Source organism: Hippocampus comes, unplaced genomic scaffold (assembly GCF_001891065.2).
Source record: "Hippocampus comes isolate QL1 unplaced genomic scaffold, H_comes_QL1_v1.1 scaffold40, whole genome shotgun sequence".
NCBI classification, from domain to species: Eukaryota; Metazoa; Chordata; class Actinopteri; order Syngnathiformes; family Syngnathidae; genus Hippocampus; species Hippocampus comes.
In genome coordinates, this window is record NW_017842058.1 from 92,847 (window position 1) to 117,334 (window position 24,488).

Here is a 24,488-nt window from a genome sequence, read left to right on the forward strand (position 1 = left end):
GAAATGTATGCTTCTAGACTTAAGTTGATGCAATGCCACTCAATGTAAGCGGCCTCGTTTATGAAAAATGTATGCTTTTTGTGCTTCCTGCTCATAGTTCAATGAATTATTAATATGCTGGGCCTATTTTTAGGGGAGTCACCCTCAATGAACCACATGGCCAGTGGCGCGCGCTTGTGAAAACATCCTCTTTGTTGAAATAAATCAGAACACATCACCAATTTCAACATTTTATTGTATCAAACACATTTGGAGAACTCATAAATTCAAGTAAGCTTGGAACAAATGGTTTGAGTTGAAGTTCCATTTTGAAAAACAAGATAAACACGACAGAATCCATAAATACAAAGCAGAGAGAAAAAAAGAGCAAAATTTGTCATGTTTTTTTTAAAGTTGTGTTTTTCGGTATTCTCGAGCTGATGCGTGTGATGTATCGTAGATGAGAAGCAATTGTCACAATCTCCATATCAACGTAATTTCAATTAGGAGGAATTTAACATGTTCTGGTTGATTAGACGCAGGATTATCGGGCTGTAAAATGGGTTTGTGCCATACAAAACGAAGCACAAAAAAATTCTAGTTGGATCATGCAAGAAAGTGTTTTATCAGATGGATTTACATTAGAAGAAAGAAATAAAACTAGTAAATGAAAATATGTGATGCAGTATAATGGAACATGGACCTGGCGAATATCCATTAAATCAGCAAATTTACACAGTAATCCCTCGCTAATATTCAAGGGACTGAGCTCTATAGCAGCGCACAAAAAGAAATATTGAAAAAAATTGCAAGAACAAATGTTTACAAGTGCCTACATGGCCAAAAAGAGAAACATAATTTCAAACTCATTTTACAAAAGGAACCTCAAAAATAAACGTCTGCCAGATTATTTAGATTTGGAAACAAATACATCTGAAGTACCCATCTACGTGCACATTTGGAGACGACTCTACTAACGTCTACTAACAACCCAGGCTAAACAAACTAAGGCTCCTCACCACCATATTCCCACTTCTGGAAAGACATTTGAGCATTTATTCCATATCCTGATATCAGGTTTAATACTTTCACACACCCTGTAACCTGATAACATGATAAACTGTCCACTGTAGTAACCGCTGTCCCTGAAAGGGTAAAAGCCCTGTCGGCACCAAAGCATTAGAATTCCAAAGTTGAATGTACGAGTATGTGGACCTGGGATATCCTTGATATCCATCAAGGATATCCAAGCCATTTCATAATATATGCTCAAAAAGGTTCATAAAAAGCTGTCACGCTCACACTCGTGGAGGAAAAAAAATGTCGTTAGACACAGTCGTTCTACTGGTGCACTGAATTGTGCACAAAGACAAAAAAAGAAAAAACATTGTAGTACAAGAACCTGAAACTGGATATCGGCTAAATGCTCAAATGGCTTTGCATAAAAGCTTGTGTCGAAGTTGAGATGCTTCACCTTACTTCCTTGAGACCAATTTCTTTATAGATGGCCTCATCTTATGGCAACTAAGACAATTATTGAAAAGTATCACTGCATCTATTCACATATCTACCAATTCCTGTTCCCTTTTACGTTACGTCCATCAGGTGTCATCAAAGGGTGAATCGTTTGACTTTATTTTAGTTTTATTTGAGAATGAATAACTTTATCCCCGTATGCCAGTTAGGAATGTGAAAATGAAACCTACACTAATGCTACTAGCGACCGTGTTGAAAACGTAACATTTCACGAGGTACAAACGGGGTGTTATTGCTTCAATGGAACAATCACAGACGTCATGGCACATAAAATGATATCGTGTGTGATTCAATGAAATGCTGACATGACAGGAGATGTGTAATACGCAAGTGCGACGCTAAAATGAGTGTTTTGAATCGTGGGAAATTGGAATTACAGAAGCAAAAACGTAAGGATCCCTTTGGAACTGTATGGCTATTTATGAAGGTTGTTTTGTGGCTGGTAACTGAGGCCCTGAAGGACTGTCCTGATGTGGCTAGAAAGTGAGTCTGCGCGCACACACAAACACAAAATTTTTTTGTCATCGTGTGGAGCTGGCTGAGTAGAAGGAGCAGCATTTATGATGTACACACAAGTGCTTTCATTCATTCTTTTTATCTTCTTTTTCAACATTTATTTTTCTGTCCCCGGGATGAGCTTCTTTGTCTTCTCGTCGGCTAGCTGACCGGTGCCGCCGCATGTCGCCGCTTTTGTGTCTGCGAAATACAGGCGTGACAGTCAGTCTTGGACATTCTCAGGAAAGATTCGTTCTTGTACTTGAAGTATACCGTAGTCAAGTGTATAGAAGTGTTTCGGCTTAATCCTTGCTCGTGATTAAAATTCTGTGTGGGGAATTACAAAGTTGATAACATTGTGATATTATCACTATATTGTGTCAAACAATCCAATAGTATCACAATACAAGAAGTCAGAACCCAATTTCAAAATATTTTGCTAATAGCTTAACTTATCATGATACAGTGCTCGCAATATGATGTAAAAATATTTTGCTAGTGCCGATCTTGATATGATATGGACGATACAGCGATATTTTTCCCACTGTATCGTGATACAGGACTTACACTACTATTTCATCATATTTTGTCAATGATACCAAAAAGTATGACAGAATAATCATGCAACTAAGTAAGTACCGTATCAGTATGCAATACCGATGACATCATATTTTCCAATAATATGCACAGTATCATGATACAGTATTGATGACGCGATATCAAATACGACGGTATAGTATCCCAATACAGTAATCACAGTCTAATATTATCGCAAAATTAATCAAGATGCAGTATTCATTATATTAAGTTTTTACCAACAACAAGATTGATCAGCGCAAAACATTAAAAAGTATCACAGTGAGTGTCGCTATTCCCTGTGTTACTTCATGAGAGTTGAGACAAACAAGTCTGCACAAAAAGCTAAACACTCACAAAATTGGCAATGTCCAGAAGACTTGAATTCAGAGTACACTTTCCCACCCATGAAGACAGCGGGACTATGTGTGTCACCACAGTGAATGTTAATCAAGTTTCCATGGGTATTGTTGCCACGGCGTTGTCATGCACTTTAAAACCAATGCTACAACACTTTCAAAAAGGTTGGTCGTTACAGATCAAGACACATTGATTGACAAGAATAATGTAGTACTGGAGGTCAAGAAAGAAATACTTTAATGGATGGAATTTTTGTTTGTCCAAGTGTTCTTTATTTAACCTTGAATTGGCTGTCATTACGTACGGTCAAAAGAGTCAGACACACTTGGCTCACAACTGAGTTAAATCCGGAGGAACTAGACTGAAACAGACACACAAAGTGGAATCGAAGTGCTACTTTTTGAGCCACAAAGTGACCTCCTGTTACTGTACTGCACCTCCCTGTAAAGTAAGCTCTTATATTTGTGTGTATTTCTCAATGGCCCATTGTTTCATTTTATCTTGTTCCTATGTGTTCACACAAAGTATCTCCCACATGAACATCTCCCACACGCACCACATTCCTCACACGAGCCCACAAAACTCCACCAGTACTTTTCCATTGTGTGCACTGCGCATGATCCATTTCTTTTAATAAAAACACTTTGCGGCGGGAGGATCCAGGTGGAACAGGAGATCTTGTGAGCCGAGCACACTGTGACCTCGTGCCCTCCCTGTTCTTCCCTGCTGCAGCAGTCTAAACCTTATTTCCGTGTGCGTGCCTGTTCTTTGCCCGGGTCGGTCGAGTCTTTTAGACTTTAGACCTAACACTCCCACATCCAAGCTGTTGAAATAACGTGTATGGAGATCCAGCATATATAATTATTCAGTTGAACTATGATGGCAAATGACTGGAAAGTGATTCGATAATTCCAAGTTTCTATTAATTAAGAAAGCAACAGATGACTAAAATGTATTCTGTGCAAATCAAGGTAACGTTTACTATTGACAGCTAAAGTGCAGTGAGTGCAGTTTACAGACCACCTCATGTGTTCTAACAACCCTGGTTTTAATAATGTTTGGGGGCGGGGGGTGAGAAAAAGCTTAGAAACACAAAAGGCTGACTGTACAGTAGTGTCCTCTGGGCATTTGAGCCGCAGCAGAGCTTTGAGAATAATTTGCGCAAAACACACTTTGCATACTGATGCGATAGAAGAGCGCCCCCTGGGAAAACCTTCTTGACGGCATAATATGGTGTTATTTTCCCCTCTTATTTACCCGCTTGAGCCTCGTTAAGCTGCGATGAAGGATCTGATGAAGCGACTCTGGAACAGTCGTCGTCTTCTTCCTTTGAGAAGGGGCACTCCGATCCGTCGACGGCCGCCTCTGACAGACTCTCCCTGGAGAACTCGGCTGCAAACGCAAAATAATGGGAGTCAAGATAGTTGACCAATAAGGTTACGCTCATTAGATGCACATGATGTGCCCGATCAATGCTGCCTGACATTTAACGTGTTACTGTATTTACTCACGCTGAGTCTATTTACAACGGCGCCCCATTAATGAGGACACATGGCCATCTCATCATTTTCTGATATTGTTAATACGCATCATAAGCTATTTCACAATAGGTTGCTCATACCTATAGTACAGTACATCCAATACAATGTTATGATCTTTCCTAGATATTGTTCACATCATGATGCAGTACTTCCGAAATATTATCATGATAGTTCTCAGATACACTACAGTAGTAATATGATAAATGATTCACAATACAATATTGTGAGTGTGTTTCCTGCTGCTGATAAATCATAATACAGTATGCAAAATACGATACCACAATATCGTTGCACTACAGATAGGATCACGATACAGCACTTACAATAGAAGATGAGAATTAATTTTTTCTCATATTAATGTTATGACAACAGACCTCACCCTAAGATATTGTGGTAATATTTTGACCATACCAGCAGTATTGTGATACAGTACTCATAATGTTATTTTCTTTATACGGACAACATTATGATACAATACTTACAACAGTTGCACAATATGCCAACAGTATCACAATATAGGACAGACATTATGGTACCAAACAGCATCCTATTATGGTATTGCAGGTACTAACAGTTTCTTAATGCAGTAACACAATATTACTCAGATATCCTTCCAATAGTATCATGATACAGTACTCACAGTAAAAGATGATCATATTATTTTCTGATATCAATAATATTTCACCACAGTCCTCACAATATAACATTAGCGTGATATTTTGCCCAGACCGACAGTATCACATTCAATGATCCACGTTACAAAACAAAACACTAAGTATGTCAGGATAATACTGTAGGCAGTGATAGTATCACGATACAGGGCAGCACTAAAAACAAACACGCAGAATATATTTTGGCTCCAGAGATACAGCCCTTATGAAGCATTAAGCCAGGGCAATTACTGGTTGCATGTGCAGGGTATGCGCTGCACTCTATGACCATCTGGTGACCTGCTATTTAAGTGAATTACGGGGGCTGAGATGGAGCGCCTCTTTGTCACTAAAGCAAGGACACAACATCCATACAAGTCGCAGGAGATACCGGCACAAATGAGTAAGGTCAGCATGCATGTGCACAGTCCAGTCTCCAGAGGAATTTGGCAAATTGATACCGCCATAATTAAAGAAATTAATATAAATAAATGAATTAACTGGTCAAATAAATAATCTTACGTACTTAAGTTGACTTACTGTGGCAGAAGTAACAATGGGCAACTTAAATGCTGAAGTGGGCCACAATTTTTCACCAGTGCTTTGGGGGGCTAACATGGGACCGCATACTTCCTAGCCAGATTTATAACTGAAATGCTATTCTAAATATGGACAAAATGCATGCAAATGTGTAAAATATGTGCTCTTTAACAGATTTCATTTTTATAATGTCTTTCTAAAGAGCCACTATGCTAAAGGTGGTATCTCACTAAGAGAGCGCGGCAAGGGTTAACAAACGTAGAGGATCTGGTTGTTTTTTCATCAGTGACCATTAAAATCGCTTTTAATGGTCACAAACAGTTTTTTCTTGTCACCATCGAATTTTAAACATCTTCAAAATTTCCTTGCGACAAGGACATGAGTTTGCGGACGTCCTTGCAACCTTTTGCAACCTTTGACAAACCCATGATGAATAAAATAACATTCGGGCTCCGCGCAAACGCTAACAAATCTTGCTGCTGAGTGAGATACAGTCTGAACCCAACTCTAAATGGTTTGTAGCAAACAATAAACGTAAAAACACATTGTACTTTTTTTTTCCAGTGCAAAGGGCTCTCATATCGAAAAGTTACCATTCAAGGACGGCACAAAACTGCTGAACAAGAAACCAACATTAGGTGCAAGAATTCATTTTATACATTTATTTGAGGTACTTTGTCCTGCATATCATTCCAAATCCACCAAAAAAATATTTCAGGGAAAATGTATGTATGAATATAATGTTACTGTTAAATTTCATGTGTGCTCTCCTATTCTTTTTATCCCCCCTGATAGTTTTGTGATTTTTTTTTCTATGACAATTTATGTGTGAATTGTTGAACTTTATCACACCTCTGTTTTATCATTGTTAAACCACGTGTCAATATGAGTTGTCACGTCAACATTTGGACGATTACACCATTTTATGTCTACATGATTTGCTGCGCTTTGAACATTTGTGAATAAAATCCAAAAAAGTGTATCCATGCTGTCTTTCCGCTGACTCCGGACGTACCTTCCATTTGGCAGCGCAGCTTCTCAAAGGCTTCGGCGGTAGCCTCGTCGTCCCGCGGGAGCTCCTCCCCCGGGGCCACCGAGTCGGGGCTGGGCCTATCCGACAGGCAACTCTCGGAGGAGCATTCGTCAGCGCCTCCTTGCTGCTGCCTGTATAGGTGATGCTCCACCAGAAACTGCAGCTCTGGGACCAGGCAAAGGATAAGGATCAAGGATAACACAGTGGGAAAAAAGGGTACTGAGTGAATGTTCGCAGAATGTTAAAGGAGGAAACCGTTGGGGAGAAGAGAGGGGTGAGAGGAAGGCAACCAGTGAGGAGGAGGAGAGGGGATTAGCACAGGGAGTTGGGGACAGAAAGGTGATGAGACATCCAGCATATCCAAAACACTAGAAGCTATTTAAATGCAATTATGTATAAAAAAATTAAAAAAATAAAAAAATTAACACCCGGTCATGATTATGAGTGAGGGGGATGCTTGAAACTTAATACTATATTACTCTTAATCACATCAGAGTGGCAACTAAAGCAGGCTGACTCATTCTTCTAAAGGCCGCCTAGCGAGGAAACTAAATAAAAAAAAAATTTAAAAAAACATCCCACCATCGTATTTCTCCACTTAATTAGGCTCTGTGTAATCAGGGTCTTACACAAATCCTCAAGTTAAGTGTCATACCTTTTAATATCTTTTAATACCTTCTCAAAATTCGCTCCAACCAACGCAACTGCCTGCTACTTTGAAACTACACACTAAGGATTAAGATGAGCGACGCCAAACTTTAATGATCGCATTGAATCGGACGTTTCGCTAAAATCATCAAGCGGCCTCTACTTGTAAAATTCCGTTTCATATCTTTTAATTGCTCTGCGGAGATTCATGTCGAGAATTCTTACCTGTGGAGGTATTGTGCAGAAAGCAATGAGATGTATCACCATGGATACCACACACACACACACACACACACACACACACACACACACACACATACACACACTTGAACTTTATCACACCTCTGTTTTATCATTGTTAAACCACGTGTCAATATGAGTTGTCACGTCAACATTTGGACGATTACACCATTTTATGTCTACATGATTTGCTGCGCTTTGAACATTTGTGAATAAAATCCAAAAAAGTGTATCCATGCTGTCTTTCCGCTGACTCCGGACGTACCTTCCATTTGGCAGCGCAGCTTCTCAAAGGCTTCGGCGGTAGCCTCGTCGTCCCGCGGGAGCTCCTCCCCCGGGGCCACCGAGTCGGGGCTGGGCCTATCCGACAGGCAACTCTCGGAGGAGCATTCGTCAGCGCCTCCTTGCTGCTGCCTGTATAGGTGATGCTCCACCAGAAACTGCAGCTCTGGGACCAGGCAAAGGATAAGGATCAAGGATAACACAGTGGGAAAAAAGGGTACTGAGTGAATGTTCGCAGAATGTTAAAGGAGGAAACCGTTGGGGAGAAGAGAGGGGTGAGAGGAAGGCAACCAGTGAGGAGGAGGAGAGGGGATTAGCACAGGGAGTTGGGGACAGAAAGGTGATGAGACATCCAGCATATCCAAAACACTAGAAGCTATTTAAATGCAATTATGTATAAAAAAATTAAAAAAATAAAAAAATTAACACCCGGTCATGATTATGAGTGAGGGGGATGCTTGAAACTTAATACTATATTACTCTTAATCACATCAGAGTGGCAACTAAAGCAGGCTGACTCATTCTTCTAAAGGCCGCCTAGCGAGGAAACTAAATAAAAAAAAAATTTAAAAAAACATCCCACCATCGTATTTCTCCACTTAATTAGGCTCTGTGTAATCAGGGTCTTACACAAATCCTCAAGTTAAGTGTCATACCTTTTAATATCTTTTAATACCTTCTCAAAATTCGCTCCAACCAACGCAACTGCCTGCTACTTTGAAACTACACACTAAGGATTAAGATGAGCGACGCCAAACTTTAATGATCGCATTGAATCGGACGTTTCGCTAAAATCATCAAGCGGCCTCTACTTGTAAAATTCCGTTTCATATCTTTTAATTGCTCTGCGGAGATTCATGTCGAGAATTCTTACCTGTGGAGGTATTGTGCAGAAAGCAATGAGATGTATCACCATGGATACCACACACACACACACACACACACACACACACACACATACACACACACACACACACACACACACACACAAAACAAACTTCACAATCCATTGCTGAACATCACTCACCTTTCATCGTGGGCGTTCCTTTTTGTCCTTTTCGCCGCTGTCGAGGGGAGTTCAACAAGGCAGCCTTGAAAATGAAAAATATCTATTTTTAAATCATCTAATCATCAAGAAAGCGAAACAAAAAAGAGGGTCTTTTGTTTTGGTTAGTTATTTCTGTGATGTCCAAAATGACTCAAAGTACCTTGTAGAGCTGGTTGGGAAGACGGTCTTCATCGATTTCTGTGAGAGGGAATCAAACAAGAGAAATTCAAACATGTATATGGATATAAAAAGTCTACACACCCCTGTTAAAATGACAGATTTTGTGACGTGAAAAAAAAAAATCGGACTTTTACCACCATTAATGTGAGCACTAACCTGCACAACTCACTTAAAAAAAGAAACTTTTTGTGAGGTTAAGTGAAACCAAACAACTGAAATCATGTGGTTGCATAAGTGTACACACCCTCTTATAACCTGGTCTGTAGAAGTGTTCAGAATGAACCAATAACAAATTAGATGTTCAATTCATGTCAAAAGGGGTTCACCTCAAATAAAGATCAGTTGTTATAAAAGGCTTTTCTTTTTTTTTTTTACTATTGTTTTACTTTGCTTTCATTCTAATTCCTTCCACCATCCTTCACTTTATTCTGACTGTACAATGGGTAACTCTTTCCGATATTTGTATTCTCCGCTGTTTATCTTGTTGACGAGCGGTGTTGTTTCAAACATACCTTTTGGACTTTCATCAGATCGTAACACATTTTTTTACATGTGTTTGTGCAAAAATTTTAAACCCAGGTTGAATTTATCGGCCATAATGAAACTGATTTGTGAATTCAAAACACAACTCCATCCGTGATTATAAGCGCAAGTGCACTTTATCACGCTTATTTATTTTAGCTGCCCCTTTATTTATTTTTTACTTCATTGCAGAAAAAAATCTTTCAATGGTTCATCTCAGTCTCATTTCTTTATATCACAAACACTTGACGTTTGAACGGGGAGGTGCAGACTTTCTATATTCGCTGGTGTCGGAACGCCTCCTATGGTGCTTGAAATGCGGTTCATGGCCTGCGGTGAGAAGCACGTCGAACAACCATATGACCGCCAGGAGACAAAGAAGAGCTTTAAGTATATGTGTGGTGAATTCTGGTCACATGACTGTAACAAATCGAAAAAGAAGTATCGGTTGATTGGTGCTGAAAGCGTAAACTGTAAGCAATACAACAGTGGAACTTTTTCTAGGACACCATGCTGTTGCTCAGCAACCTATACATCCCGGAGGCAGCCAGCGCACCAGTGCGCATATATTGCTCCGTCTTAAAAGCATGCGCAACTCCTGACTTGTTTGAAGCAGCAAACGTACGCTCGGATCGTCACGGATGAAACCGTTAACGACTTGCAATTTCAGCTTGGCCGTAATTCTCGTGCATCAGGCGAGTTTGGAAAGGTTTAATAGAGCAATCGCGATGACAAATCAGTGGCGGTAAATGGAGGAGACCTTTAAGTCAAATAAAGATTTATATTCCGAGAGGCCTGGGAGTCATAACACAATGATCCCAATGGCTTGAACCCATCTGTTTACATCAGTGACTGGAGTTTAAAGTTATGCCGAGGGATGAATTGAAATGAAAGGAACAGTCTCAGTGGACACAAACGACGTCGCACCTCTGCAAAAGAATGACTTTTTTTTTCATGTTTGACTTTTAATGAATTTTGGCTCACTTTATCAAAAGGTCAAATGTCAAAACGGGTCAAATTTGACCCATCCAGTGTTTGCATGGTGGTCTTGTTTTGACTTTTTCAGACAGCAAAGCAGATTGGATGAAAAGAACCTCATTCCTTGAATGCAGGACAGCGTACAATTCGGCAAACAATCCAAATTCGAATGTCTTTTAAAAACTAACAAGGTCATTATTTTTAAGTTAAAAAAAAAAAAAAAAAGTAATTGGAACAAGAAAAATGAGACTCTGCTCACAATGATCATAAGAAATCGGAGCTCTCATCGTATCGCCTGTCATCTTCGGGGAGAGTGAGCAGCCGTGGCGGTAATAAGAGATGTGCAGATGACTAGTTGGGTTAAGAAACATGAAATATGGCTTTGGTATTGATGTCTATACTAATTGCCTTCTCTGTGCGTCTCGGGGCCCATCTGCGACCCCCCCCCAAGAAGCGGAGATAACGCCAGTAATGAAAGCCTTGTCTAGCTGACTGGAAACTCCCAGCTGACTGAGTGGTGGACACAAAGCCAGATGAGAACACAGACAAGCTTCTGTGTCCTTTTTATACAACATGGATGCTCTACTTAGCAGCCGAATGGTGCTCCAGCTCAATTTACTCCCCCCCCGTCGAGTTCTCTTGGATGAGCAAAAGCAGTGGCAATTCAAAGCACAAGTGAAGAAGTGCCGCATATTTTGAATAAACCGCTGGAAACAAAAGTCATCACACCCCGATGTGAAAATGTCAAAATTGTGCCCAATTTCGTGTGTCCACCATTATTTTCCAGCTCTGCTTTAGCAGCATTGCTAAGTTTCAGGATGGTGGAAATCTTCTTTTATCCAAGGCCATCTTGATGGAGAACATATTTCAACTGTATAATGTGGTTACTTGTGTCGAACGGGTTAAAAGAGATATGTTGTCAAAATCATCAATGAAACTGGTGTTAGTGATCAGGTCCTCACAGACATTCATGCAACGAGGTGCCATAATGAACCTCCGCTGATATATTTGAATGCCGAGATCTTGTAACACCAGTGAGTCAGTCACGTGCCGCCGAGGAGGGAAAATGGCTAATTTGAGCTCAATTTTCACAATGGGGTGTGCTCCCTTTTGTTGCCAATGATTGAGATATTAAAGTTGGTGTCCTGAGAGCTGTTGATGAGACCGTATATTTTACAATATAAGCTGTACACTGATAACTTAGTAAAGTGTCATTTCTTCAGTTGTTTTCAATTTTAAAAGATATTTACCCCAAATTTAAGGAGCATCATCCTTTTTTGCAGCACTCTTTATATTTAAGAAAACCATTTCTCTCCACCAAGGAGTTTCAATTTTGAAAAGTCATTTTCAAAATAGTCAAATTTGCCCGGTAACAGATTCAAGCGGGAAAGTGAAATTTGTTTTCGGCTTCAGGTTTTATGTTGCATCATTTAGCTCACTAAAGCCTCATTGTCATGGGGAGAAAAATCTTGCCACACGTTCGACATTCTCATTTTGATTAAATGCTACTTTTGTGTACATCTGCAGCCTCTGATGGGTGCTTTTTGGGTTAGGAGGGGGAGGGGGAAGGTTCACAGGGCGCGTATGAGGCAGGCTAATAAATAATGCAGAGATTTCTGTGTGATTTAGGGCACGGCAGAACAGCTCGTCTCCACCTTGTCATGGTATCAGTTCCTCACCCATCCCCCCTGCCCCAGTCTGGATCAATGCATCTGTTCCAGTTTGTGACCAATGATCCACATTGTATTCCTATTTGTTATCTGAATTCTGCTTTAATTTGGAGAAAGTACCTAAACCCCCCCCCCCCCCCCCAAAAAAAAAAAAACGAGCCATGCAGTGTTTTTTTTTCCTTTAACAAACAAAACAATATTATGGATTTAACCCAAATGGGATTGTACATTTACGGTAAATGTAGTGGGGGATTAGTCAAGTGAGGCTACATTCAAATCTTGCCAGCAGTTTCAAAATGGAATGAAGCGGTAAGTGTTTCAGGACTGCGTATACAGTATTTTAATTGTTGACTTTAATTAAAAGATTTCTTTTCAATGGCGGCCCGGTGGTCCAGTGGTTAGCGCGTCGACCTCACAGTGCAGAGGTGCCTGGGTCGATTCCAGCTCCGGTCTCCCTGCGTGGAGTTTGCATGTTCTCCCCGTGCTTGCGTGTTTTTTTTCCGGGTACACCGGTTTCCTCCCACATTCCAAAAACATGCATGGCATCCTGATTGAACACTCTAAATTGTCCCTCGGTGTGAGTGTGAGCGCAGATGGTTGTGCGTCTCTGTGTGCCTTGAGATTGGCTGGCAACCAGTTCAGAGTGTCCCCTGCCTACTGCCCGAAGACTGCTGGGATAGGCTCCAGCACCCCCCGCGACCCTTGTGAGGATAAGCGGATCAGAAAACACACACGCACACGCACACGCACGAGGTGATACAACTGAGAGAGCAACAAGTAGGTCAGGACTGACTCGTGTACAACAAGAGAACTCTCCAGAGGAGCGCTGTTGTGTTTGATCTGCATCTTCCCCCTCGAGAATACGCCTGGATGTTTTTGCTGCTCTGAAGCTGAATATCTGAGACAAAATAAGCCGTTGAATTGCGTGTGAAATTGATATACGCCCAGACTGATTTCATTCTCGACCACAAGGCTCACATTTAGAGTCAAAAAGGGAGCAGAGATGAAGCAATGTACTGTATTTAAAATGATCTATTGGTGTCTAATTAGAGAAATCGAGTGTGTGTTTGTGTGGTTTTATTACCTGGTGATGACTGGTCGCTGGATGCCACTAAAGTTGCAGGTGTTGGTCGACGTCTCCTAATCTGAAAGAGTAAAATAAATTCATTTAAATAATTAGATGCATAGTTAATGGGGTGGGGGTGGGGGGAGTATGGTGATCGAGACTTGCCAACCAAGAATGGCAGAAAAAAAAACATGTAACTGACATGCGCCCCCCCCCCCACCCCACACACAGACAATTTTTTAAGTGTCAAACTATGATCATATGATCCCTCTATAAAAATGTTTTAAGGATTATTTCATTGAGAAAAAAAATGCACCGGAAATGCACGTGTACATGCGGCAAAGACTCTCAATGATTTCCACTAACAACCCAGGCTAAACTTAGCTCCTGCCTGGCACACAAAGTTTATTTCTCAGTAAAGACGTATCACTTCAAAATATAGTGGTACCTTCAGATACAAGTTTAATGCACTCTCTCACCATGCTTGTAACTCGGAAGAATTGCATGTCAAATCATCTTTTCATAAACAGTCAAACCTCGGTTTTCGAACGTTTCGGTTCTCGACCAATTCGGTTTTCGACCAAAAATTTTGAGTTTTTTCATGCCTCGGATGACGAACAAATTTTGGTTCTCGAACAAACTGAGCGCACTTGAATGCACCACTTGATTCCTCTCGCCTTCCTTACACGAGGAAATGACGCTTCCTCGGGTAGACGTGGAAGTGACGCTTCCTCATGTCGCTTTCCATTGTGAGCAGACGTGTTCAATAAACTTTTTTTTTTTAAAAAGAGCGTGGTTTCGGTTTTCGAACAATTCAGTTTTCGAACAGCCTTCTGGAACGGATTATGGACGAAAACTGAGGTTTGACTGGATAATGTTCTAAGTTCGCAGTCCTACAACGTGACAGATTTTTTTTGTACAGTTAATAATGCTATTTTGGTCTAACACTCATTCGGGTCTAATTTCACCGGCGACCACTAGGTGGCGGCCGTTTATTTAGTTTGAGAAAGTGAAAATTTGAAAGAAGAACTAACACTGTATTTCAGCACAGGCTACTTTTTGTTGAAAGTTATTGAATGTCATCTCCTGTAATCATGTGTTTTACGCCAACAGAAAGCGATGGCTATAGGTTAATTTTATAATGTAGAACTCTGGGCATGGTTATTGATATACATTGTGAGATGATCACACAAAAATGCGATTTGTTTACTGTGTCCTTGAGTGTTTTGAAAGGCGCTTATAAATAAAATGTATTATTATTATTATTATTATGATTATTATTGTAACACTGAGGGATTGGTGCATTGTTTATACAATATGTTTGTGTTGTCGATTACTTTGGCTCTCTCTTAATAATTTATATGTGTTTAAATGTGTTTGTATTATTTCAAAAGTGTGTTGAAAGACCTTAAAAAAAGAATTACTGTAAATGCTATAACAACATGCCCAGAGAGTATTTAAATATGCAATATCTATATTGCCGATTTTACTAATCACAGAAGTGGTCTGATTTCAAAATTTGCTCTTCCTGGCGGCCTGCTCATTGCATCATCTTAGATTCACCACGGCCCATGTGACCCACTTTGAGTCGCACCCGTCGAATCAGCCGTGACATTAGCTGAGCTTCCACCATCGTGCTTCCAGAAAACCACCCCATTTAATTCCCAGTTGTTTACATACTTCGTCATTGTTCCCAAAAGCTATAACGGTAAAACTAAATTCGAATGCCTTACACGGCGTTGACGCGGAAGGAATAATGTGCCTAAATGCAGTGAAGAGCGTACTACGACAGCGGCACAGTGCAAATGAGAGCGGAAAAGGCTTCATAAGCATTGGAGCCGTATCAGTGGAGTACAGGAAGGCCGCGTGAATAAGAGCGTGTGCTCTGTGCCATTTCTGCCATCAGAGATATGCACCTGCTCCAGCTGCTTCGAATGCTGCCAACTTCACATCTTGATTGCATATTGACCCATTCAGCACTTTGCTTTCATGGTTCTATTTTTATTCATGATGACCAAAAACAAAAAGACAGTCGTTGATTTGCAAGTCAGCAAAAAAAAACTCCTTCCCTGCCCTAAAAGGTGTCTGTTGTATAAAACTTTCTTTAAAGTACAGTGTAGAACTGTGGTTCTTGATTTTTTTGGGGCTCTCCAAGTACTACCACAACGACCAAAATTATGATTTAATAATCCCATGTGTTTCTAAAAAAAAAACAAAAAAAACGAGGTAGGTGTAATTACTAAAACGTATCTTTAATATTGCGTGTGTACCATATTTTCCGCACTAAAAGGTGCACCTAATAGCCTTCCATTTTCTTAAAAGCTCACAGCTATAGAATGCACAGTGTGGGTTTGAGGCAATATCCTGCTTTTGTAAATGGCAAATATGGATAACACCAAAATACATTTATTGTATCTATCAACTGAGTTGGGACAAGCCTGGTGATAGCCCAAGACAATTACCGTATTTTCCACACTAAAAGGTGCACCTAAAAGCCTTCCATTGTCTTAAAAGCTCACTGCACGCCTTAAAATCCAATTCGCCTTGTGCATGGTCATTACGGTAATTTTTCGACCCCATAATGGCTCCTTGCTAGAAACATGCTGACAATGCAGAGTTCAAACTTAAGGCAATTGGTGACGCAGTTGAACACGGAAATAGAGCAGCGGCAAGAGAGTTCAACGTTAACGGGTCAATGTTATAACTTGCTGTTGGTTAAGTGAACTGTGTCGCTGCTTTATTAAATAAGTTCTCCTGACATCTGATCGTTCTGTTGGGATTTCCTTGAGCGTAGCTCTATCTAGTGGATGCATTGTAGATTGTGTCTTATAATGTGGTGCGTCCAATGTATGAAAAAAATATATAAAATAGGCCATTCATTGAAGGTGCCCCTCATAATCCAGTGCGCCTTTTAGTGTGGAAAATACGGTGAGCTACTATAACATTATGCAGAGTATGAACATGGACACTGTACCCAAACACAGCATAACATGACCACGCACGCAAATCATTCAACATTCAGTCATGACATAAATAGAATTAAAATTTTAATGGCCATTTGTGCTGCTGTCCACCTTGGTCACCTGGGATATATTATACATCTCGACAAAATAGATGTCTCAGCTTGTCGTGGAAGATAAAAGAATATAAAACTGACAACTGTTGTATTGTCTGCCTAAATGTGTTGCTGCACTGTTTGTGTTCAAATATCAGTTGCCTAAAGGGTTATAAAGTATTTGAGATTTCCATTATGTGATTATGTGATTGGTCAAAGGTTTAGCACCGTCATAAAACAGCAGAAAGGGCACACATCATTTTGCTGACAAGCGAAGTGACGATTAGTGGCTCAAAGTGAGCCTGACATTTAGGGGGCAAAATACTGCACTCTTCGGCCTCTCATGCGATTTCAATTTCACTGATGGACATCTCAAACTGAAGGGGTTGTGTCATGCCTGCGGAGCTTGTTCGACAGAGAGACGTTTTTAGCCTGAAAGAAACTATTGTGTCTTCTTTATAAAGTAGTCCAAGATTATCTGTGTTTAGATGGAATTTTTAATTTTGGTGTTACAAAATCTGGCTGCTGGTCTTCATTTTATCGTCCTCAATTCAACAGAAAGAGTACCTATAAAGATGAAAAAAGTTGCTAGCTCACTCGCTAGCTATCTTACTCGCTCGCTAGCTAGCGAGTGAGATAGATAGATAGACAGAGAAACAGATAGATATCGATTTTTACATTTTCTCATATTCAAGCGTAGTTAGGGGCATATTCTCCCATCAGAAAAGGCGTGCTGCTTTGCATTTTTTTTTTGGCTCCGCAGATTCTCCCATCCACTTAATTGTGTCACTTACCTTAATGTAATGTGCACACTCTGGGTGGAGCTACATTAAATCCTTTCAGGGACAGCGGTTACTGCAGTGGACAGCTTAACATGTTATCAGGTTATCAGGTTACAGAACATGTGTCAAAGTCATGGCCCGGGGGCCAGGTCTGGCCCGCCCCATCATTTTGTGTGGCCCGCGAAAGCAAGTCAAACATGTCAATTTCCGTGATGCTTGCTAAAATCTTGACCAAAACTTCAAATTCTTATATGTAACAAATATGAGACATATTTTATATATATATATATATATATATATATTATGACAAAAATGAATTTGACACCCGGTTACAGGGTGCGTGAAAGGGTTAAATGAGGGCATCCTCTGTCAAATCTAGCAGTGTGTGTATTCCCCCAGAAACTAAATCATCTTTCCTCTTGCGCACTGAGGATGATGTAGTAAGGACTGGCACCTCTTGAATTTAAAAAAAAAAAAAAAAAAAAACTGCTTCCGCGCACTGCTCACAACACCTGTAGGCATTTATCAGTGTTAACGACCACTATTATAATGTGGTATGACAGAAAATTAAGATATTACTGGCGGTGGGTGGAATCCTTGCATCTCCAAAACCATCACTTTTCACCAACCAAAAAAAAAAAAAAAAGCCATTTTTGTTGAGCTATAAACGTTGCATTGTCACAGAGAGAAAGCTTTTTTCCAACACCTTAGATTGCTCAAAAAAAAAAAACAGTATAGGAGTATAGATTTGTTTCAGAGAAAAAAATGGACAAAAAAATTAGACATTGGAATTTTCCGCCCAACAGCCACGATATGAATTGATTGCATTAAAAAAAAAAAAAAAACAGTGAGTGACTCACTCCACATGCACAACAGGTAACACACAAAATAGCCCACAAAGTTACACAAAGCAGCAGGCCCGGACTAACATCAGCAAAATGGAAATGGATGAATGGAGTCACCAGAGCAGTGGTTTCCTGTCTTCAATTTTTCTTGGAAAATATGCTTCCTTGAGGGAATATATCTGCATTACATTATTCAGATCAAGGACAAAAGATGATAGAATGGAAAACCGGAGCGGGGAAAGCCCTCTTTCTTTCTGGGAGGTCTGTAGTAAAATAACACATGGAAACATATCATCTTCATCTGCGCTGGTTTTGCTAATTAAGTGACCCTCATCTAAATGATAGTGAGCTTCCATATGTGATCAGCTACATCAATCGAGAGTGTAAACAAATCCAACAAGACTTAAAAACTGCGAGCTACAGTCTACTAGCTTGATTCAGAGTGGCGAAGTGTGATGAGCTCCACTTATAATACTGATAGGAGAAAATAGCCATAAAGCAAGATACAGGAGTAGAGAAAATGAATTTGCGAGTGATTCCCCAGGCGCCGGAGGATGTTTTGCATCTCATTTGCAGATCAAACCTAAACTGCGCACAGAACAACGAACGCCACAAACACGGCACACATTGAAGAAGCAAGAGCTCATTCAGATTATTTCCTGACATCTCAAAAATGTTTAATCTGAAGAACTCGCCTATTCGCATTTATATGCATTTTTTTTTTTTTTGCTTTGACTTGCAAGCAAAGCCTTGAGTTATGAGTGCTGGACTGTGGCAGTGAACTCAACTCACTGTAGATTGGCAGATTATTCAAAATTATTCAAAAAGAGGCTTCAAGCTGTTTGCCACTCCCAGTTGATGTTTACTGTGAAACTAAACACAGAACAAAGAGAATTACACATTCTTTATTTAAAAACAACGACATAGCATTGCCTTAAAGTCCGCTAGTTTAATGCTAACACACAATAGGAAACCCCATAGAAAAGCTTACAAATAGCATCTATGTGGCTTGTGGTGCATTTATTTTATTTTTTATAACGTAAGCCATTTATTATTAACAGTAATGTTGTAAAATGAGACCGAAATCAAAACTGTTTTGAATCAGTTTCAGACACATCGAGGCTTTAAATGACAAATTCAAACAACTATAAACCCTTCTATTCCCACTATTCGTTAATCTTTGCTCCGCGCTTCGGGTCTCATGACTAGCTAAGCTTCCACGGCAGATAATTTAGCCATGTCATTTGCATGAATTAATTTATCATGTTCCATAACGTTTCCAAATCATTAAACGTGATATGCGGATCTCTATCAACACAGTCAGTCCGTGCTTGGCAGGAGCTTCAAATCTGAGGTTGTGTTACGTGTGGAACACTGTGTTTGTGTAAGTGTGTCTGCGTATTTGTGTGAGTGTGATTCTTTGTATGCGGAAAAGCGGGATAGTGTTGTTATGGTGAGTGTCACACACCTTAGGGAGGCGGCTTTCATTGACATGCGCCTCGCCACATAAACTGATTCACCAGCAGAGAGGTGTCAGCTTGCAGGAGGCCAGTGAACCGTGGCGCGCACACACACACACACGCACGCACGCACGCACGCACGCACGCACGCACACACACACACACACACACACACACACACACACATTTCTATTGTGTCTTTTATGAATTAATCTCTCCATATAACACACACAGTAGCATTGGGTCCAATGCAAGCTTATGGCCACCCACATTGATTTTCATAAAAGAATATTTGAGAGAATCCTTTGAAAAACAGCACTCGACATCTATACTTCATAAAAACTTACTATATTAATGTAATTAAATATTATGTAAAGAATGAAACAAAATGTGCACGGCCCATGTGCATTGTGCTCCTCGGCATGCACCTTGGCCAGTAGGGGGCACTATAATAAACAATTGTCTGTCTGTATGTGTTGCTGCGCCAGTCATATTCAAATATCCATTGCATAAAGGGTTTTAACTAGGGATGTCTCGATCCCCCCCCCTCATTTTTTTTTAACATCCGAGTCACCTGATTTTGAGAATCTACCGATAATACCATGTCACAATCTTATACCTTGCCAGTGTATTGTGAAGAAAAAAAGTGCACTTTCATTGTATATTTTGTATTTTGATTAAATATGCCAATGTTTTATGTTTAAACTTTAACTGGGTATGGCAATAAACCACTGGCCCATTTCCACACATACACCGATGCCATAGCTCTGGCTGCCAGTTATTGTTTATAACCAGCACACAAAAATGAGCTCCAAAACAACAAGAAATAATCCACAGAGTCAATCAAAGTCAGAATGCTTAGTCACGCACAGGCACATGTCCTATAATTAATGAAACCACTCCTCTCAAGAGTTAGTCTTGAGGACTGCCACGTTGCACAATAAAAAGGATAACTGCAAATTGCTTTTACCTGCACTGTATATCTTACCATAAAACAGTGGCTCTCAAACTTTTGACGCCAAGTACCAAATATAACATGCCATTTTGTGAATGCTACATATTTCCCAAAATTGTTCGACGCAGCCACAACATATTTGTCACTGAGGAATCAAGTGACACAAAATGCAACTCGATTATGAAAAGAACAGGCTAATGAAGCGGAGGCATGCAGTTGACTGAAATATGCACAAGCGTTATGAGACGTGTGCTATTTGTAATAATCACTAATGTAACCGAGCCCCAGCACTACCGGTGTATCTCTATGTACAAACACCAATAAAAGGAGCAATGATGCAACACTCAAGTTGACGTTGTCAAAGCAGCTTTATGCCCATTTTGCTGGCGCTTGCACACTGTCCCGATGCGTTAGTCCTGGCTATTACTTTTTGATGGAAAATATTAAACTTTTGTTGAAGTTTAACTTTTTTCTACAAATTTTAGGGTTTTCTCAAATATATGAATTTTCCACAAAGATGTACAAAAACGTTAAGTCTTATATTTGCACAATTATGCCTTTTGTAGAATTATTTTCCCCAAAAATATTACTTTATCTCAAATAATATCTTTCTCCAAAAAAAGATTAACTTTTTACTTTAAAACTTTTTTCCAAAAAATGTTTTCTAACGTAGATGACATTTTCTAAAAAACATTATTATTATTATTATTATTATTATTATTATTATTATTATTATGACAATACAACCTTTTTTTCTTACAATGTCCATTTTTCTTTAAAAGATACGATTTTATTTTTAAATTAAAAGCCAACTTTTTTTTCTCAAAAAGGATATGACATTGATCACCTCCTATTCTATTTTTTTTTGTCCAAGATATGTCTCTATTCTTGAAAGTAAAATTAAAAACTCTCAAAATGATTACTGTATTTTCCCAACTTTTTCGGCAAATAACTGATATGAGATTTCCTCAAATGTTTACTACGCTTTCTTTCCTCAAAACTAGGGCTATTTTTTCTACTTTTTTTCTGACAAATAAAACTTACTTTTTCAACAACAAATTTTCTTCAAAATCCGCATTTTTCCGCCCCTCAAAATTAGACTCCCCCCCAATAATATTACAAGTTCCAAGTCACAGTGTCTTTCGTAGTACAGTATACCGCACACGAATCTGTAAACGTCTAAAATGCCTCCTCTAATGTATCTGCGAGAGCCTGAGTCATGCTGGAGTAGAAAAGGGAGCGACGCACGTCAGAAGCGGCGAATGAGAGACTCACCCATAAATCTCTGCTATTTATACACAAGATTCATTCAATATGAATGGGCCATCTTGTTCATGGAAGATTCATCAAATGAGAAGATCAAGGACATTCGTATCTACTGCATGCGCTGTGGTTGCGAGCGGCTCTTAACATGCACCCACTGTGACCTGTCCTTCACTTCCATAGTCACAACTTCTTGAAATATTGTACATTGCAGACAAGCAACATCGGACATTCCTGCATGCTGAGGTGTCTCATTAAATGCCTGTGTGTGTGTGTGTGTGTGTGTGTGTGTGTGTGTGTGTGTGTGTGTGTGTGTGTGTGTGTGTGTGTGTGTGTGTGTGTGTGTGCGCATGTGCGGAGGTGGAAGACACTTCATTCTCCTCACACTGGAGGTGGACATGTAGACAGTTAATTGGCTGCATGGGGGGGTTGTAAAAAAGCAGCAATGTGTTTCTTGGGGCTCATATTGGGCAGTGAAATATATAAAAATAATATACAAGTATGTCTAGGAAAAAAAAAAGTGAACTGAGCCACTCTGTTTGTTTCTTGATACACCAAAATGTTTTCTGCATAGCCAGAAATTAGATCAATTGAGAAAAGAAAATACTTTTTGGGGGGAGGAGTCGGGGGGGGGGGGGGATTTTGACAAAATAATCCAAAAAAATCCAAGGGACAAAACAAGTTTTTTTCCCTTGTTTTTTTATTAATGTATTAACTATATTCTTCAGGCTACACAACTTTGTTCCTGTAATAGTTCTCTAATATATATCTTTTTTTATTTATTATTATATGATTTTTTTTTCTCAATGCATTGTTGCTAAGCTGAGGGGTTGACAATAAAGTTAAGTAGGAATATTGCTCCATGATCGAATCAGTGATTAAGTCTGGGCTATTTTACACCTTCTGATCACTGATCAAGTCCTCATCGCATTTATAGATAGATAGATAGATAGATATTCATTCTCTACTAAAAGTAAGACTTTTTTTCCTTTTTATTTTTATTTATCAATTTATTTTGGAAACATGCAAATTGAATTTTATGAGAAAATAACTATTTTTTTCATCAAAAACACATTTTCTCAAGGGTCCAACTCTAATCAAGATAATATTCAACTTTATTCCGAAAATATTTTTTTCTTTTTCTTTTTCTAGAAAACATGCTACCTTAAAGTTTTTCTAGAAAAAAAGTTGATTATTCTCCGAAGATTTTGATTTTTTTTTTTTTTTTTTTTAGAAATTAAACAACTGTTAGAGGGGAAAAAAACATTCTTTTATGTATTTATTTATTTGTCTTTAAACTACACAAAAAATGTCAACTTTTTCTCACAACTATTTGAGTTCCTCGCTCCGGTGTTACCTGTTCCGCTGCCTCCGGGTCCAAGTGGGTGTCCAGTAGCGGGACGGTGAACTGTATCTTCCTAGGACTCCCGGTTTCCATGGCGGCTGTGCTCGAGTAGATAGATGCGTGTGTCTGTGTGTGTGTCAGCAGTCCTTGAAGAGCGCAAGAAAGAAGGAGAATCCCACCGAGTGAGGAAACTGGGAAACAAAGTAAAGAGAGAAAAGAAAAAAAAAAAGAAAAAAAATTGTAAAAATCAAGACTAGTGTCACCGTTTCCTGACGTATCCGGAAAATATGAACTTGTACGTTATTCACTTGCTTCTGGGCATCCTTTTAGATATTTCCAATGTGACCAATTTCCAAGCACCTGCCTGTCCTGCTTTGCCTCCTCTCTGGATCCCAATGCTGAGACGACAAGGGCACTCCGATCTGGAAGCAGCTCTCCTTCACGCGCATTGGCTGAGCTCGGGGAAAGACCCGCCCTTTTTCTACACCTCCTACCCTGTGTATTGGCGTGCTCAGAGCTCTGCGGCAAGGAGAGCGAGCATGAAAAAAAAAGATTCTCTCTTGAATATGTGGGAGGGAGGCATTATCCTCACCATCCCACCCTGACGAGCTGTCCTAGATGTACAGTAAATGCCCCTACATACAGTAGCATACACAAACTGAATCAAAGAATTGTGATTATGTTAAAAAAAAAAAGTCTTTTTTCTTCTTCTAGGAAAACAGTGTACTATTGATCACCGGTCGTATAGTTCATGATTATGGGTAAAATTATGGATTGTGAGCGGGAGAGTGAGTGACAGTGCTGCCTTAAGATATGAGTTTGATTTATTACCCAACCATGCTTGTATTTTACAAAACAGATACAGTATTGGCATGATTAAATAGTATTAACAATAAGCCGTTTTTGCCACATTGCAGCCAATAGTATTGCAGCTGTGGCGTGACCAGTCTAAAACTCAAGTGGGTTTCGTAAAATGATACATCGGAACTCTTCTCCCGAGTCATCAGTACAGCATTAATAAAAGCAATTCTACGCAGAAGATAAATAAAATGCGACTGTGAGTGTTGTAATATTTGTTTAGCTACAGGTATATGTTGTTACTGAATAGTTTGTGTTCAACCTCTTACATAAAAGGTTATTTACCATTACCTTAAGCTAGCCGAGACATTTTTCAACACCGAGTCGTTTGTTTGCTTTAAATACACAAAGCTTGTTGGTTTTTGTTTGACAGTAAAGTTCAATTGTGAGTGGCATTAAATTGCCTTTTTAAAGAAGGTGGACTACTTTATTGAGAAAAGATATAAAATTTATAAATCCACTACACAATGAAACAGCGAAAATTGAACTGTGATATGGCAAGGTGATTGTATTTTAATGATTAGGTCCATTTATTATGTTTCATTCCTTATTTTACTGTCCAGTATTTTATTTTATTTCTT

At 39.5% G+C, this 24,488-nt stretch overlaps 1 protein-coding gene across 3 annotated transcripts; it reads right to left on the reverse strand.

The window, feature by feature from the left end:
- Nucleotides 1-1,326: 1,326 nt before the first annotated feature.
- Nucleotides 1,327-24,222, reverse strand: LOC109510646 (protein phosphatase 1 regulatory subunit 1A). Of its 3 annotated transcripts, none has more exons than XM_019861123.1 (8): nt 23,410-24,222; nt 23,062-23,240; nt 13,363-13,423; nt 9,089-9,126; nt 8,908-8,971; nt 7,864-8,100; nt 4,204-4,338; nt 1,327-2,211 (listed from the first exon to the last, which is right to left on the reverse strand). In XM_019861123.1, the coding sequence occupies exons 2-8, from the start codon at nt 23,140-23,142 to the stop codon at nt 2,129-2,131; spliced, it is 699 nt and encodes a 232-aa protein (XP_019716682.1). In that variant the 5' UTR covers nt 23,143-23,240; nt 23,410-24,222; the 3' UTR covers nt 1,327-2,128. The 3 variants fall into 3 exon arrangements, with proteins under 3 accessions (XP_019716682.1, XP_019716681.1, XP_019716683.1); XM_019861122.1 differs by having other exon boundaries at nt 23,358-24,222; XM_019861124.1 differs by having other exon boundaries at nt 7,864-8,046; nt 23,062-24,219.
- Between the last annotated feature and the right edge of the window lie 266 nt (nt 24,223-24,488).

Coding starts and splice junctions, on each gene's coding strand:
- LOC109510646 (XM_019861123.1), bottom strand. CDS start 23,142: ATGGAAACCGGGAGTCCTAGGAAGATACAGTTCACCGTCCCGCTACTG. Junction 13,424..23,061: donor ACCCGGAGGCAGCGGAACAG/GTAACACCGGAG, acceptor TTACTCTTTCAG/ATTAGGAGACGTCGACCAAC. Junction 8,972..9,088: donor TTCCCAACCAGCTCTACAAG/GTACTTTGAGTC, acceptor TTCATTTTCAAG/GCTGCCTTGTTGAACTCCCC.